Here is a 12,231-nt window from a genome sequence, read left to right on the forward strand (position 1 = left end):
ACCCCTGACCAGACGGCCGCACCCACCAGGTGGGTGCCCAACCTCAGCTGCTGGGTCACCTCGCCCCCCATCCCACCCTTGCCTCTCGTGCGTGTGCTGCTGCCCCACGAGTGTCCGCCCCACGACCCGCCGGCTCGCTCACCGCCCGCAGACAGCCGCCCCCCCGCCCTCACTCAAGATGGCGGAAGCGGCGCCAGGCGCGGGCAGGCCACCTGTTGCTGTGAAAGCGGCTTCCTATTGGCTCACAAGGCGCCGTGCGGCCTGCGCGCGGGAGGGGGGGTGAAGTAAGGTGGCAGTTAAACCGGCGCGGGGGTTAAGGCAACAAAAAGGGCGGGGGCGGGGGGAGCTCTAAGTTTTGTGTGCGCGCCCCAAGGCGGCGGGAGGAGCGGGGCGTTCGCCCCCGCCCCAGCGGCCGCCGGGCCCCGCCCTGCGGGGGCTCCGCTCGCCCCCGGCCATGGAGAGCGGCGGCGACAGCGGCGGGAGGGGCGCGGCGGGGCAGGAGGAGCCGCCGCCGCTCCAGCAGCCGCTGCCGGCCGGGGAAGCGGAGGAAGAGGAGGAGGCGCTGCCGCCCGAGGCCGAGACGGACTGGAGCTTCGTTGACGGCGAGATGGAGGCGGTGGCGCTGCGGGACCTGCCCACTGCCACCATCGCCTGCAACCTGGACCCGCGCGTCTTCCAGGACGGCCCGTGCCGGGTGAGCGCGGCGGGTGGGCCTGCCCCAGCGCCGGGGGATCGCGGGCAGGGGCCGCGGGCCGGCTCCCTCTGCCGGCAAGGAGCCGCTGCCGCCGGCGCCGCCGCTGCCTCGGGCTGAGCGTGTGTGTGTGGGGAGCGGCGGCCTGCGGCGGGGGCGGGCGCTGCGGGCCGGCGGCGGCGGGGGGATGAGGGGCTGGGGGCGGGCCGCCTCCGCCCGGCCCCCGGCGGGTGCCTTGGTCTCCGCGGCCGCTCTCTCCCTCAGGAGGTTGGAGGGGCCGAGGCTGCGGCTGTGCCTCCCCGCCCGCTCCCTTGACACGAAGCGAGTGGTCGGGTGGCATGGTGGCTCAGCCCCGGCTGGCCGGCCGTTTCGCGAGCGCGGTGTGTTAAGGCTTTTCTTTAGCTTGGAGAAGAGGAGACTGAGGGGTGACCTCGTTAATGTTTATAAATATGTAAAGCGTGAGTGTCACGAGGATGGAGCCAGGCTCTTCTCGGTGACAACCAATGGTAGAACAAGGGGCAATGGGTATAAGCTGAAACACAGGAAGTTCCATTTAAATTTGAGAAGAAACTTCTTCACAGTGAGGGTGACAGACACTGGAACAGGCTGCCCAGAGAGGCTGTGGAGTCTCCTTCTCTGGAGACATTCAAAACCCACCTGAACACATTCCTGTGTAGCCTCATCTAGGTGTCCCTGCTTTGGCAGGGGGATTGGACTAGATGATCTTTCGAGGTCCCTTCCAGTCCCTAATATTCTGTGATTCTCTCGGGTTGCTGTCCGTGGATCTGACCCAGAGGCTCAGCCTAGCATGCTGTCCTGAAGCTCTAGGTCAGGGCGAAGAGATGCAGAGAGCAAAATACTTTTAAAACAAACAAACAAAAACAAAAAACAAACAAACAAAAAACCCACACCTGCCCACGACCTCTGTTCACAGCGTTGTGGTTTAGCAAGGAACAGCAGTTTGTTGATGCACCCGAAGGCGTTTGAGAGAAGGCAGCCTTGGAGTTCTGGGAGACTGACAGGCAGGAGAGGCAGTTGTTAGTAGGCAGAGGTCCAAGGGGATGCAGAAACCTCCCGCCTGCAGGCAGAGGGAGTTGTTGGGGGTTGCACACAGATCCACAGCGTTTGTCTGAGTTGAGAACTGCTTTGTTGTTTTGTTGTTGGGTTTTTTGTTTGTTTGGGTTTTTTTTTTTTAAAAAAAACAAACAAACAAAAAACCAAACAAAATTACCAACCGTTATTCCAGAGCAGAAAAAGGTAACAGCAGCTGTCTGAGGAATGCTGTAAACTGTCTGAAGTAAACCGCAGCCCTGGGTGTAATAACTGGATATAAATATTTCAGATTGGCTTCTCGTGGTATCTGTGGCCTTTCTGATGAAGCAGGAATTCAAATCAATCTTAATTTTCCATCCTTTTGCTTGTCTCAGCCATGGCCAGTATTAAAGAATGAGTGAAGCTAACTTTTCTCTTTGTTTTTATAGTTGGTTTTGATATCAAGCTTTTATTTTCTAGCAACTTTGATATTGAAGGAAATGTTTTGTTTTTAAACAGATTGAAGTTAAATGAAGTGGACTTGAAAAACTAGGCAACAATGGTACTGGTTTAAAATCCTACTAAAATAATTTGCTGTCACTTCATAAAACAATTTAGAGTTATTATAGTAGTAGTCCAACATCTCAACCCTGGTAACAGTCATTATGCATTAAAAGTGAACTGGAAATTGGAGTACAATGTAGCTGCTTCTCCTGTTACTTTCTAAGGTTGTATAACTTTTAATGGCAAAATACTTTCGTATCACTTCTGGCACCTGCAGGTATGATGGCAGTGGCTTGTTTGTTGGAACTGACCCTATTTAATTAACTCTGAGTATACTCAGGAAACATCTGCAATGAGTTCTGTGTGGTATCATCAGTTACATGTAGTCATGATATTTTCTCAGATGGATTCATGTAACCTTGAAGTGCATGTTTTGAAAGAGCAGTTAGATGGATGACAATGTAAGTGCATAATCCCGTGCAAGACCAGGAGGTATTGGAACACTTAAATAATTTTTATTTCTTTCTGTTTTGATTTCAAAGAATCTTTGTCTCCAGACAATTTAGATCAGGACAAAGTCTTATGTATCCTTAGCACTACAATAAAGTATTGTTTAAGCTACTTTTTTGTTTGTTTTTCTTGCCAAGAGCTGCAGCAGGAAAGAATGCAGATTACTTAAAATAATAACAAATTAATTTTAGGTTAATCATCTCAGCATAAACTGTCTGATCTTAACCGTGAATGACAGTTACTGCAGCATAGCTATTGCCTTTAAAATTTAAATTCCTAAGGCACAGAATGGAAGAATTGTCTTGAATAAATACATGTATCCAAGAGGAAAGAAAAAATCTTTCTCAAAGCTTTGTAAAGAAGGCAAAAAATTAAAAAAAAAGAAAATGTTGAGGTGCTTGGGACCTGGTGTTTTATAAATTTGGTAGGTTGCAACAGTCTTAATATATTGAAAAAACAATTTTAAGTTTTGGCCAGATGAATCTCTGACATTGGAATATGTAATTTAGCTTCAGTTAATACAATTATAGAGATGGTAAGAGCTAACTTCTTACAGACAAATGTGCCACTGCTGTGTAGAAAAACAGTATATTCATGGGCTGGATACCTTTTTAATGTGTTCCGTTGGCCAGATGTCAGGCAATTACAAAGAGAGAAGAGGTGGGATGCAGCACTATGACTGGATCTTGGTCATTTTGGATGTGTGAAAGGTGGCTTTGGCATACTGCAGTTGCATGGTGTGAAAAGAATAAGGTTGTATTAAAAATGAGGAAGAGATTGCAGAGCATTCTGTGCATGCACCCAGTTTTATATTGGCTTTTACTGATTCTGATATACAAGAAAAAGAAGGTATTCTGGTCTAGAGTGACAATTTAGCATCTGGAAATGATTCCAAGATAATAACAACTCCAAGGCTGCACTTTCTTAAAATTAACTCCTTAACAAAGTTCACTTAGTTTACTATAGAGTACATACAGAAAAATTAAACTTGCTCTTATCAATGTAGCAAAAGCGTGTAACTATCTCTGTGATGATAAAGGAATAAGTAAAGACATTGTAAAATATAACATCGCTAGACATTGTGTTTTAATAGATGTTCTGTGTCTCTTGGTGTGTGCAGTGTGCTTCCTTCTGTTTTGTGAGCTTCCTACTTTTCCAGTGTATATAACACTCCTAAAATACCTTGTCTATACAGTTAGTGGTTTTTTGTTGGTTTTTTTTTTTGGTGTGTGTGGTTTGTATTATTATTATTATTTTGTTTGTTTTGTTTTTTTCAGTAGGCCACTTAATCCTGGATTGCCCTATTTGAGGAGGGTTGATCCAATCAAAGGTGCGATAGGACAGCTATGCAATGGCTGACAACAACTATTTCTATTTTGCCCTTCCCAAACAGTGATTTGCACCTGAAATGCTGGTCATATGTTCTTGCTCTTTTTTTTTTCTTTTTTTTTTTTTTTCTTCTCTTTTAAATGAGATGTTGATGTCACAGTTGAGAAATCTGAAGAATTTTTATTTGGTTTACAATTAATGTCTTAAAAATAGACCATCTTTTCAAGTAAGGTAATAGTTCTAGTTCTCTGTTCTCTGCTTTCTTCTCATAAGAGATAATCTGATTTGCTTAAATACCTCGCGGCTAGTTTTTCAATGTTGGTTCCAAAATCTTCCAGAGAATGCTTTAATACTTAAGTCTTTCTAAAGCACAGTTGGAGGAATGCCTCTAGATTCTGCTTTCTCTTTTGTTTTCACCAAAGGACAAGAAATTATCTAAATGAAAATATTTTATCTGATCTTCAAGTTGGCTAATTACCTTGAAAAAATTCTGTTCTGCTTTCCTGAAATGTCTTCCACCTCTAACTCCCAGCTTTTTGGTAGTTTTAACGTTGACTCTATGCTTGAGGAATTGTAATTCTTAGATAAAACCAGTATTTCTTCATGCAACATGCAGATGGGTTTGATCTATTGTAACTGTATTCCTGTGTTCTTATTAAAAAAAAAAAAAAGTGTCAGTAACTAATTATCAGAGCCAGCAATTATGTTTTTGCATATTTCCATCCTCCTCAACTGGTATTCAATTTTTAAGAGCCTTTTTATGTCAGTAGAGGACACTCGGTTTTTTTTATAGAACGTCTACTGTCAAATGGCAAGCCCAGTAGGTAATAGGCTTGCTTGTATTTTGTAATCCTGGAGGGATGTGGCACACTTCACCGATGACTTTAAAGTACTGAGTACAGCCACAGGGGGTGCTCAATAACTTCGTTTATGCTCTGCTAGCCTCTTGCTAAGTAGGTTACGTAGGTCTGTTCTAACTGCCAGGATTCCATTTCAGCTTAATTGTAGGCAAGTATCGCTCAATTAGTGAAGAGTAAAACAGGAACATAGAGAGGATACAGAAATAATTCATCTTTAGTCTACTGAGAAAATAATTGGTTTTTAGGGCTAAGAGATAAAAGTTTTTTATGCAGCTAATTTTCCTTAGAACAGGTTGAGTTCCTTAAATTTCTTTAAAATATCTATGATTGCCTTAATCTGCTAAATCTTGCAAATTACTCCAAACTACTGAATCTATTAATATGTTTTCCATAATTAACAAAAGCTTACATTTGTAGATAACTCATGGAAACAGGCAGTTATGTCATAGTAATAGGTGTGGTTTTTTTTCTGGATCTTGCTGGGGAAAACTTCACTTAGCTTGATTGCTTTTAAGTGCACTAGGAGTGAGCCAGTCTTCTGCAGTAGTCTGTGTCCTCACATAACCTCCAGTAGCAAGCAAAAGTAGAACTGGCTGTGAAACAGTATCTAGGATTTTTATTTTTTTATTTTTTTTAAATAAATAGAAGGATTATAATTGTTTGAAGATAAGGCTTGAATAAGGTCAGAGATCTCTGCAATAATATAACCAAGAAAAAAGCAGTAATGGCAAGTGTATTGCATCTTGTTAATGATTATCATAGCTTTAAAATTCTGCTCTTCCTTTAGCTTTATGTAGTTTCAGTATGGAAAAACTTGTTTGTGAACTGATCTGAAAATAAACCTGTTGTTAAATGAGCCATGCTTTTAGAAATTCTTAATTGACTTACAGCCTACTGGAATAGTCACGAGATGTTGAATGTATTTTGTGTTTTCTTAAATACTTAGAGAATTACTTCTACTTTACACAAGTTTGTTACGTTTCTCGGGAGCATTTACAAAACTTTCTTTACAAAATAGTACTTGGGTTTTCTTGTAATCTCTTCCTGTCCCAGTCGCATGCCTCATTAATCCTTTTACTTAAAGTTTGTTAATCATATTGGATTACATTAAAAAAAAAAAAAAAAGGTAAATTTCAAGAAGGTGTTTTTACATGTTTATATTTTTGTGACTACAACTCTGTTTCTGACAAAATGTTCCCCTAGGGGGAATGTAAAAATTAGTTCCTAGCATCTGTACTTTTTTGCTTATATTTTGAAGTTTTTCATTCTTTCTCTGACAGTGATTTTCTCAAATAATTTTTTAATGACAATATTTATAGTTCTTTTTATGCTGTTACTTTCCAAAGAAGCCCAGGGTTAAGACACTTGTTCAAAATCGTATCCCAATAACCTGTTTTTACGCTGAACAGTAGAACAATTAAGGATTTTTTTTTTAAAAAAAGCTTCCATTATGAATTATTTTTGCAATAAAACTTATTGAAGAATTTAGCTCCTGTACTTTCAGATGATGCAGATTTATTCTGCAGCTATTAACAGGTTGAGGCTGACTTTTGAGTGACTTGAATTCTGGAAGCCTTATAAATATAATGCTATGGCTCATGTAATACTCTTTAATGTTATAGTAGAGCATAATACCATACTAATGGAGTTTTATGGCTCCTGAGATGCATCCAGTCTGCCAAGTGCACAAGCAGAACTTGTTCATATCTCTGCATCTGAGGACAAACATGAGCTCCTGAGAGTCATTGGGATGCCTAAACTCAGCTTCTGAGGGTCTTAAAAAAAAAAAAAGTCTAAAAAGATGGCATAGTTTATGAATAATATGGAAAACTCTAACACTTTATACTGTATGTGCATTCTGTATGTAAACCTTAGAGGTCCTCATAAAGAGGTGAAATAACCAGAGAGAGTGGAGTTTGAGTATTTCTCATGTTGAAAACAAAACCTAAACACTTTATAGATTCAAAGTAAATAGAGATTTTAATGCTTGTAGTTAGCTTGGTGACAATGATATTCTTGGCCTATTCTTTCTATCCTCTGCCTTGATAAGAAAACAGAATTAAAATATGAATACTGATGTACATATTAGCAAGTATTAATGTTGTATTCAATCTTAGTGTGTGTGTTTAGCTTAAGGGTGGTGTCTCCAGTCTTCTCACTTGAGTAGCTGGTTTTGGCCTGTGAGCCCAGAGTAGGTTTTCTGGTTACTTCTTCCCAGTTGTCATGTAGGATGCTGAGAGCTGATTTTAATAAATTTCAAATAAATAATTCAATGAAATGCAAATCATAAAGGTGATTTGAATAAGTTTTGTGCTGAATACTCTAGTTTTAAGCTGGAGTAGAAGGGTATGAAGAGACTTTATAGTACGTGGACTTTGAGGCATTGAATAGTTACTTAGGTGGCTTTGTTTAGCTGTTGTCTGAATGTTAGTTATGCTTTTTGTGAAAATATAGATCATACCATGAATTTGTAGTCAAAAGGCTGATTTTGCAAGGGAGGAGAGAATTATTTTCATTTCTGCAGTTTTTTGTTGTGTTCAAGGCATTTCAGACTGCATCATAACTGTTTGAAGCCTTGATAAAATAAGGAGCTCACAGGGAACCCTCATGCTGCAGCTTTGAGTATATTTGTTTTGTTAAGAGAAGGTATTTTAAAGCAGGTTCGGGTTTATATCCCTCTTGGACCTTCTATAGGTCTCCTAGATCAGGTGAAAAATAGTGACACTTTTTTTTTTTGCGTCAAAAACCCTAGTAGTGGTTAAGTCCTTGAAGTGTGCTGCTCATTCCAGTCCATGAACAAACAATGCAAATACCTCAGTTTCATTTCTACTTAAAAAGGTATATAATATTTAATATGCTAAGATAGGTCATACATATGGAGTGAGAATAAGAGTAAGCAGCAGTCACATTAGTCATTGTTTAGGAACAATTTCAGTAATGTTGCACGGGGTGGTTGTTGGGTGGCTTAAAAATACCTAAAAATAAAAACAAATATTGTAAAATTGTCATGAATACCATAGATGTTGGAGATATTGACAAAAATATTTCCATATGATCCAATACTCTAACCACTAGCTCAAAGTCATGAAAATACATCAGAGGCAAGATCTGTGCTGCAACAAGATTAAGAGCTTTAATCTTCCTGGAGAATCAAATGGAAACTTGGAAGAACTTTGTCTGGTTTAAATCACTGTGCTCTGGTCACACCAACAAGTCTAGTATACATTAGAATGCTATGGAGTGCATTTCCTTATATTCTTTGTATCTGTGGGGTTTTTTTTAGGAATAAATTGAGCTTTGTTCTCCAGGATTACTGGCACATATATACTCATGTAAAAACAAAAATATGAAAATAATTACAGACTGTAAGATGGGATACTAACTTGAAACTTATCCCAAGCACCTCAGCAACATAGGATGTAACATAAAATGATCAAGATCAGCAATGACTGAACTGTCCTATGCAGAATAGGTTTAAAATGATAAAAAGACAGTCTTTTCAGCAACTATCATACAGAAGGCTGAATTCTACAGCAGTTTGTTACTGAAAACACCTATTCAGTTGGGTAAGTTGTAATAAGCAATGTTTATAAACTTATATTTACAGGTAATATTGGTCATTAATAAAGAATATACTGTTTAGTGTCCTAACTGAATGTCAGAAAATGAAATGACAATGAGAAACGGTTACACAAAGTTCATATATGGTACCTTTACATGAGAGAGGGGAGATGTGGGAGTGAGCCACTGTATGGAATGTTTGTGCTCTTATTTTTCTCATAGGAAATAAGAATATGCTAGAAATCTATTGGTGAAGCCAAAATATTCACTGTCTTCACTGAACCTGAATTTGGGACTGAGATCTAAAATGTTATTTTGTGTGTATGTGTTATGCATAATTAAACTGTGGAAGTCATTGTCCTAGAATGTTTGGGAGTCTAGGAGCCCTAACATTAAAAATGAGTGGGATTAATTCTTGAGCAGTATCTGTTAAGCATAGTGTATAACTTAATCCTCAGAGGTTGTGAATTGCTATTGCCACGATTAGATGGAAGAAGAGTAGTCTGTATGTACCTGGCTTTATACCTTTTGTCCCTTCCTCCAAGCATCTACTGCCAAAGATAATTAGAATGGCTTTCTTCTTTTCATTAACCATGTGAGTTATGTATTACTGCTATCACTCATAAAAGCAGAGCTATCAATACTCATAGTGTGTGCAGTGGATTTCATTTATTAAAATGTTGCCTTACTGTCCAAGATAAACTTTCCTCTTCACTTTGCATATTTTCAGGTAGTTCAGAAGTTAGTAGTTGGCTTTGAATTAATTGTTTTTCCTTTTTGAGGTTTTATTTTTTTGGCTTATTTTTATATTGGCTAATTTCCTGTAAGGAAGACGCACTCTTATCTATTGAGCTCAGAGTACAATTGGATTTTAGTTACTTCTTGTTCCTCAAATACGAAAGGTGTTATGAAAATACAACACACACACCACGCGAACACCATAAACTGTGAGACAGTATATCCCTTTGACGCAAAAGTGATTTTAGGGGTGGTAAATGTGACCAAACTGCCCTATTATGAGAGTGAAGTAGGAGTGAGTTGGAAGTATTGTGATTAGTTTTTCCTGTCTGTTTTCAGCCTGGCTGGAGGATGTTTGTGACACTATAAACTTGAGTCATTTGGCAGATGACTGGCAAGGAGAAGAATAATTATTATATCTTTGTACCCTTTAAAAAAAAAAGGTCTTAATCTTTTAGATGCTGCCGTGGTGAGTAAAACAAAATCACTTTATTTTCTTCAATAGAAGGAATACCATTCTGGAAGCTTCTGTGAAGTTTTGGGCCTGCTTTCAAAACAAGAGACTGTCTGGATGACAGTCACGATACTTTCCGAATAAAAATTGGCTTAAAGTCATGGGGAATTGTTTCTCTCTTTCCTAGAGGTAGTGTTTCCTTTCTCTGTAGAGAAAGCCAGAGTAACTGAGCTGGTGAACTGCTAGAAGACAAAAGCTATATTGTTATAATAAAATGTTTTTTCCCCTTTCAGATTTTTGTAGTTGAAGGAGTTGGTCGTAATCCATATAGTTAAATAGAACATGTATGTGGACTTCAAGTGAAGATATGAGAAAGGGAGGATGTAACCCAACAAATTTAGATAACACATTTAATAACACGTACTAAGAACAACTCCCATCTCTGATATTTTTTTAATAAAATTTTGATAATTTATTCAGGGCTGGTGGTTTTGCTGGGAAGCTGCAGTATTAATACCTCCATTACTAGAGGAAGCTGAGGCTGCTTTTAGTCCTGCTTTTTGTCTAAAAGTGGGAATGTATATATTGCAGACTGGTTTGCTCACTTAAGGGAGGAGATGAACTTAAATATGGGCAAAAGACTAAAAGTTTAATTAAGAATGAAAAATCTATATTTCTTGCAGCCTGTGATATGAAACAGTAAGAGATGTTTTCTTGTGTCGAGCAGATCGTACCTACTTGTGAAGTATTTTGGAGAAAGCTTGTGTGCATGGTTTGTATGAGAGGGAATCAGTGGGAACTCATGAGTGGTGTTTGTCCAATTTCTGAGGTATGTGGACACTTCTTTGCAGGATGGCTTTTTTTTTTTTTAAATTTAATCAATTTCCTGTAGTTAGACTACTTGGCACTTTGGCCATATCGCATCAGGCTGATAGCAGAGATCAGTTGGCTAATGGAAACAGTGATTAAGGGCTTGAATTTTCCTGAAGCTCCAGGCTGATAGTGAAACAGCTGCTGTTGCAGGCAGTGGAAAGTATGAATAACTCTTGCCTGGAGTTGTATAACCAAAAGAATAATCGGATCAGAGACTAGGTTAAATCATTGTGACTTCTATTAACTGTGTTCACGCCTCGTTGCAGCATATAATTTGAGGACACTAAATAGAGCCCACTTATTAGGCATAAACAGGTGAAGCCTTTGCATCAGGAGTCAGGTAGTTTTTTTTCTCTTGAGAAAGGAGTAGGGGAGAAGGTCACTTACCCGAGAGGAGTATAATAACTTTAAACACATTTTAAAATATTTTTTTTCATTGATATATGCCAAGCAAACTTTAAAAGCGATATTAGGAAACTAGCCCATGGCAGACTAAGTGCAAGAATTCTTCACAGGAGGCAATTTCAGGAGAGATTGTTCCTTAATTAACAACTTGAGTGGCAGCTACGTCCCTTGTTTCTTCCTTAGTAAGCTGCCAAATTAAAACTATAGGTTTTATTAGTATTGCTTCGCACAGTGAAGTTTTCATCTCCCCTGCTGAAAAAAAGTGGAAAACAAAAATTTCTAAATGATGGGGGAGGAAGCAGAAGATAGAATTACATGCAGAACCGCAATGGTGTTCAGCGATGTTAATTGAAGTGTAAGTTCATAAACAAAATACTGTTGCCTTGAATATTCAGGAAGCTGTAGTGGTTTCAGGAATTATTTTCTGTCACTGTGTTTTGTTTTGTTTTCCCTTCAATCAAAACAGATGTATTCTTGCCATATAACCAAAGAAATTAAATGCATCCTGAAAGCTCTACTATTAAGTACCTCAAAAGCTTTAAATACCAGTGGTTTTTGTTACCAGTAGTGTCTCAGCAGCAGAATTACCCGGAGGCATGTCTGTTTATGTCAGATGTTCATATGTCTGTTTTGCTGGGATTTTTTTTTTTAAGCCAAGATATTTCCACTAGCAGTTGAAGTAATCAGCCCTTGTGTTGCTGTTGTGTGGCTGCTGCAACAAAAGGGTTAGTTACATAGGAAGTTTCCCAAACTTGGCAGACAGTTAAACTATTTGTCCGATAAAAAGCTGTAACTGATTATATTGTATGTTTGCAAATACAGGTTATAGAATTTATCACAGTATCTAGTATGTTACTAACTTAAAATGCCTGATAAAATTACAGCATGTTAGACATTAACCTTACAAAAATGCATGTGACTTAGGATAAAATTCAGCCTCTTCTGTGGGTTTTTATTATCTTTATTAGTATATTTTAAAACACTTCTGAAATTTCTGGGTGTGCTTAGTATTTTCTTAGAAGTACGAGTAATTGCAATTGTATTGTTCTTCTCCTACCCACCCAGAACATTCTTTAAAAATATTTTGAAACTATCTTCTATTCTTCCTTCCCTGACTCCAGTGGAAAATTTCATTCTTTAAAGTTCACAAAAATACCAGCCTGTTTCTGAATAGCTACTGTGATTTTCTAAAGACTACTATGTTAAAGTATATTTTTTCTTTGACATTTGTTTTTCCTTTAGTCATAGGGAACATCACAGAAGAGTGGTCTGAA

General features: G+C 39.2%; 1 protein-coding gene across 1 annotated transcript in view; it reads left to right on the plus strand.

The window, feature by feature from the left end:
* Positions 1-388: 388 nt before the first annotated feature.
* The window catches only part of RCAN1 (regulator of calcineurin 1), a 40,827-nt gene continuing 28,984 nt past the window's right edge, over positions 389-12,231 (plus strand). The window contains exon 1 of the mRNA XM_080347429.1: positions 389-694. Within this exon, the coding sequence (XP_080203555.1) occupies positions 455-694 (240 nt within the window). The 5' untranslated portion in view covers positions 389-454. The remainder of the gene's footprint in view (positions 695-12,231) is intronic.

The sequence above is a fragment of the Nesoenas mayeri genome, assembly GCF_963082525.1.
Source record: "Nesoenas mayeri genome assembly, chromosome: 1".
Taxonomy (NCBI): domain Eukaryota; kingdom Metazoa; phylum Chordata; class Aves; order Columbiformes; family Columbidae; genus Nesoenas; species Nesoenas mayeri.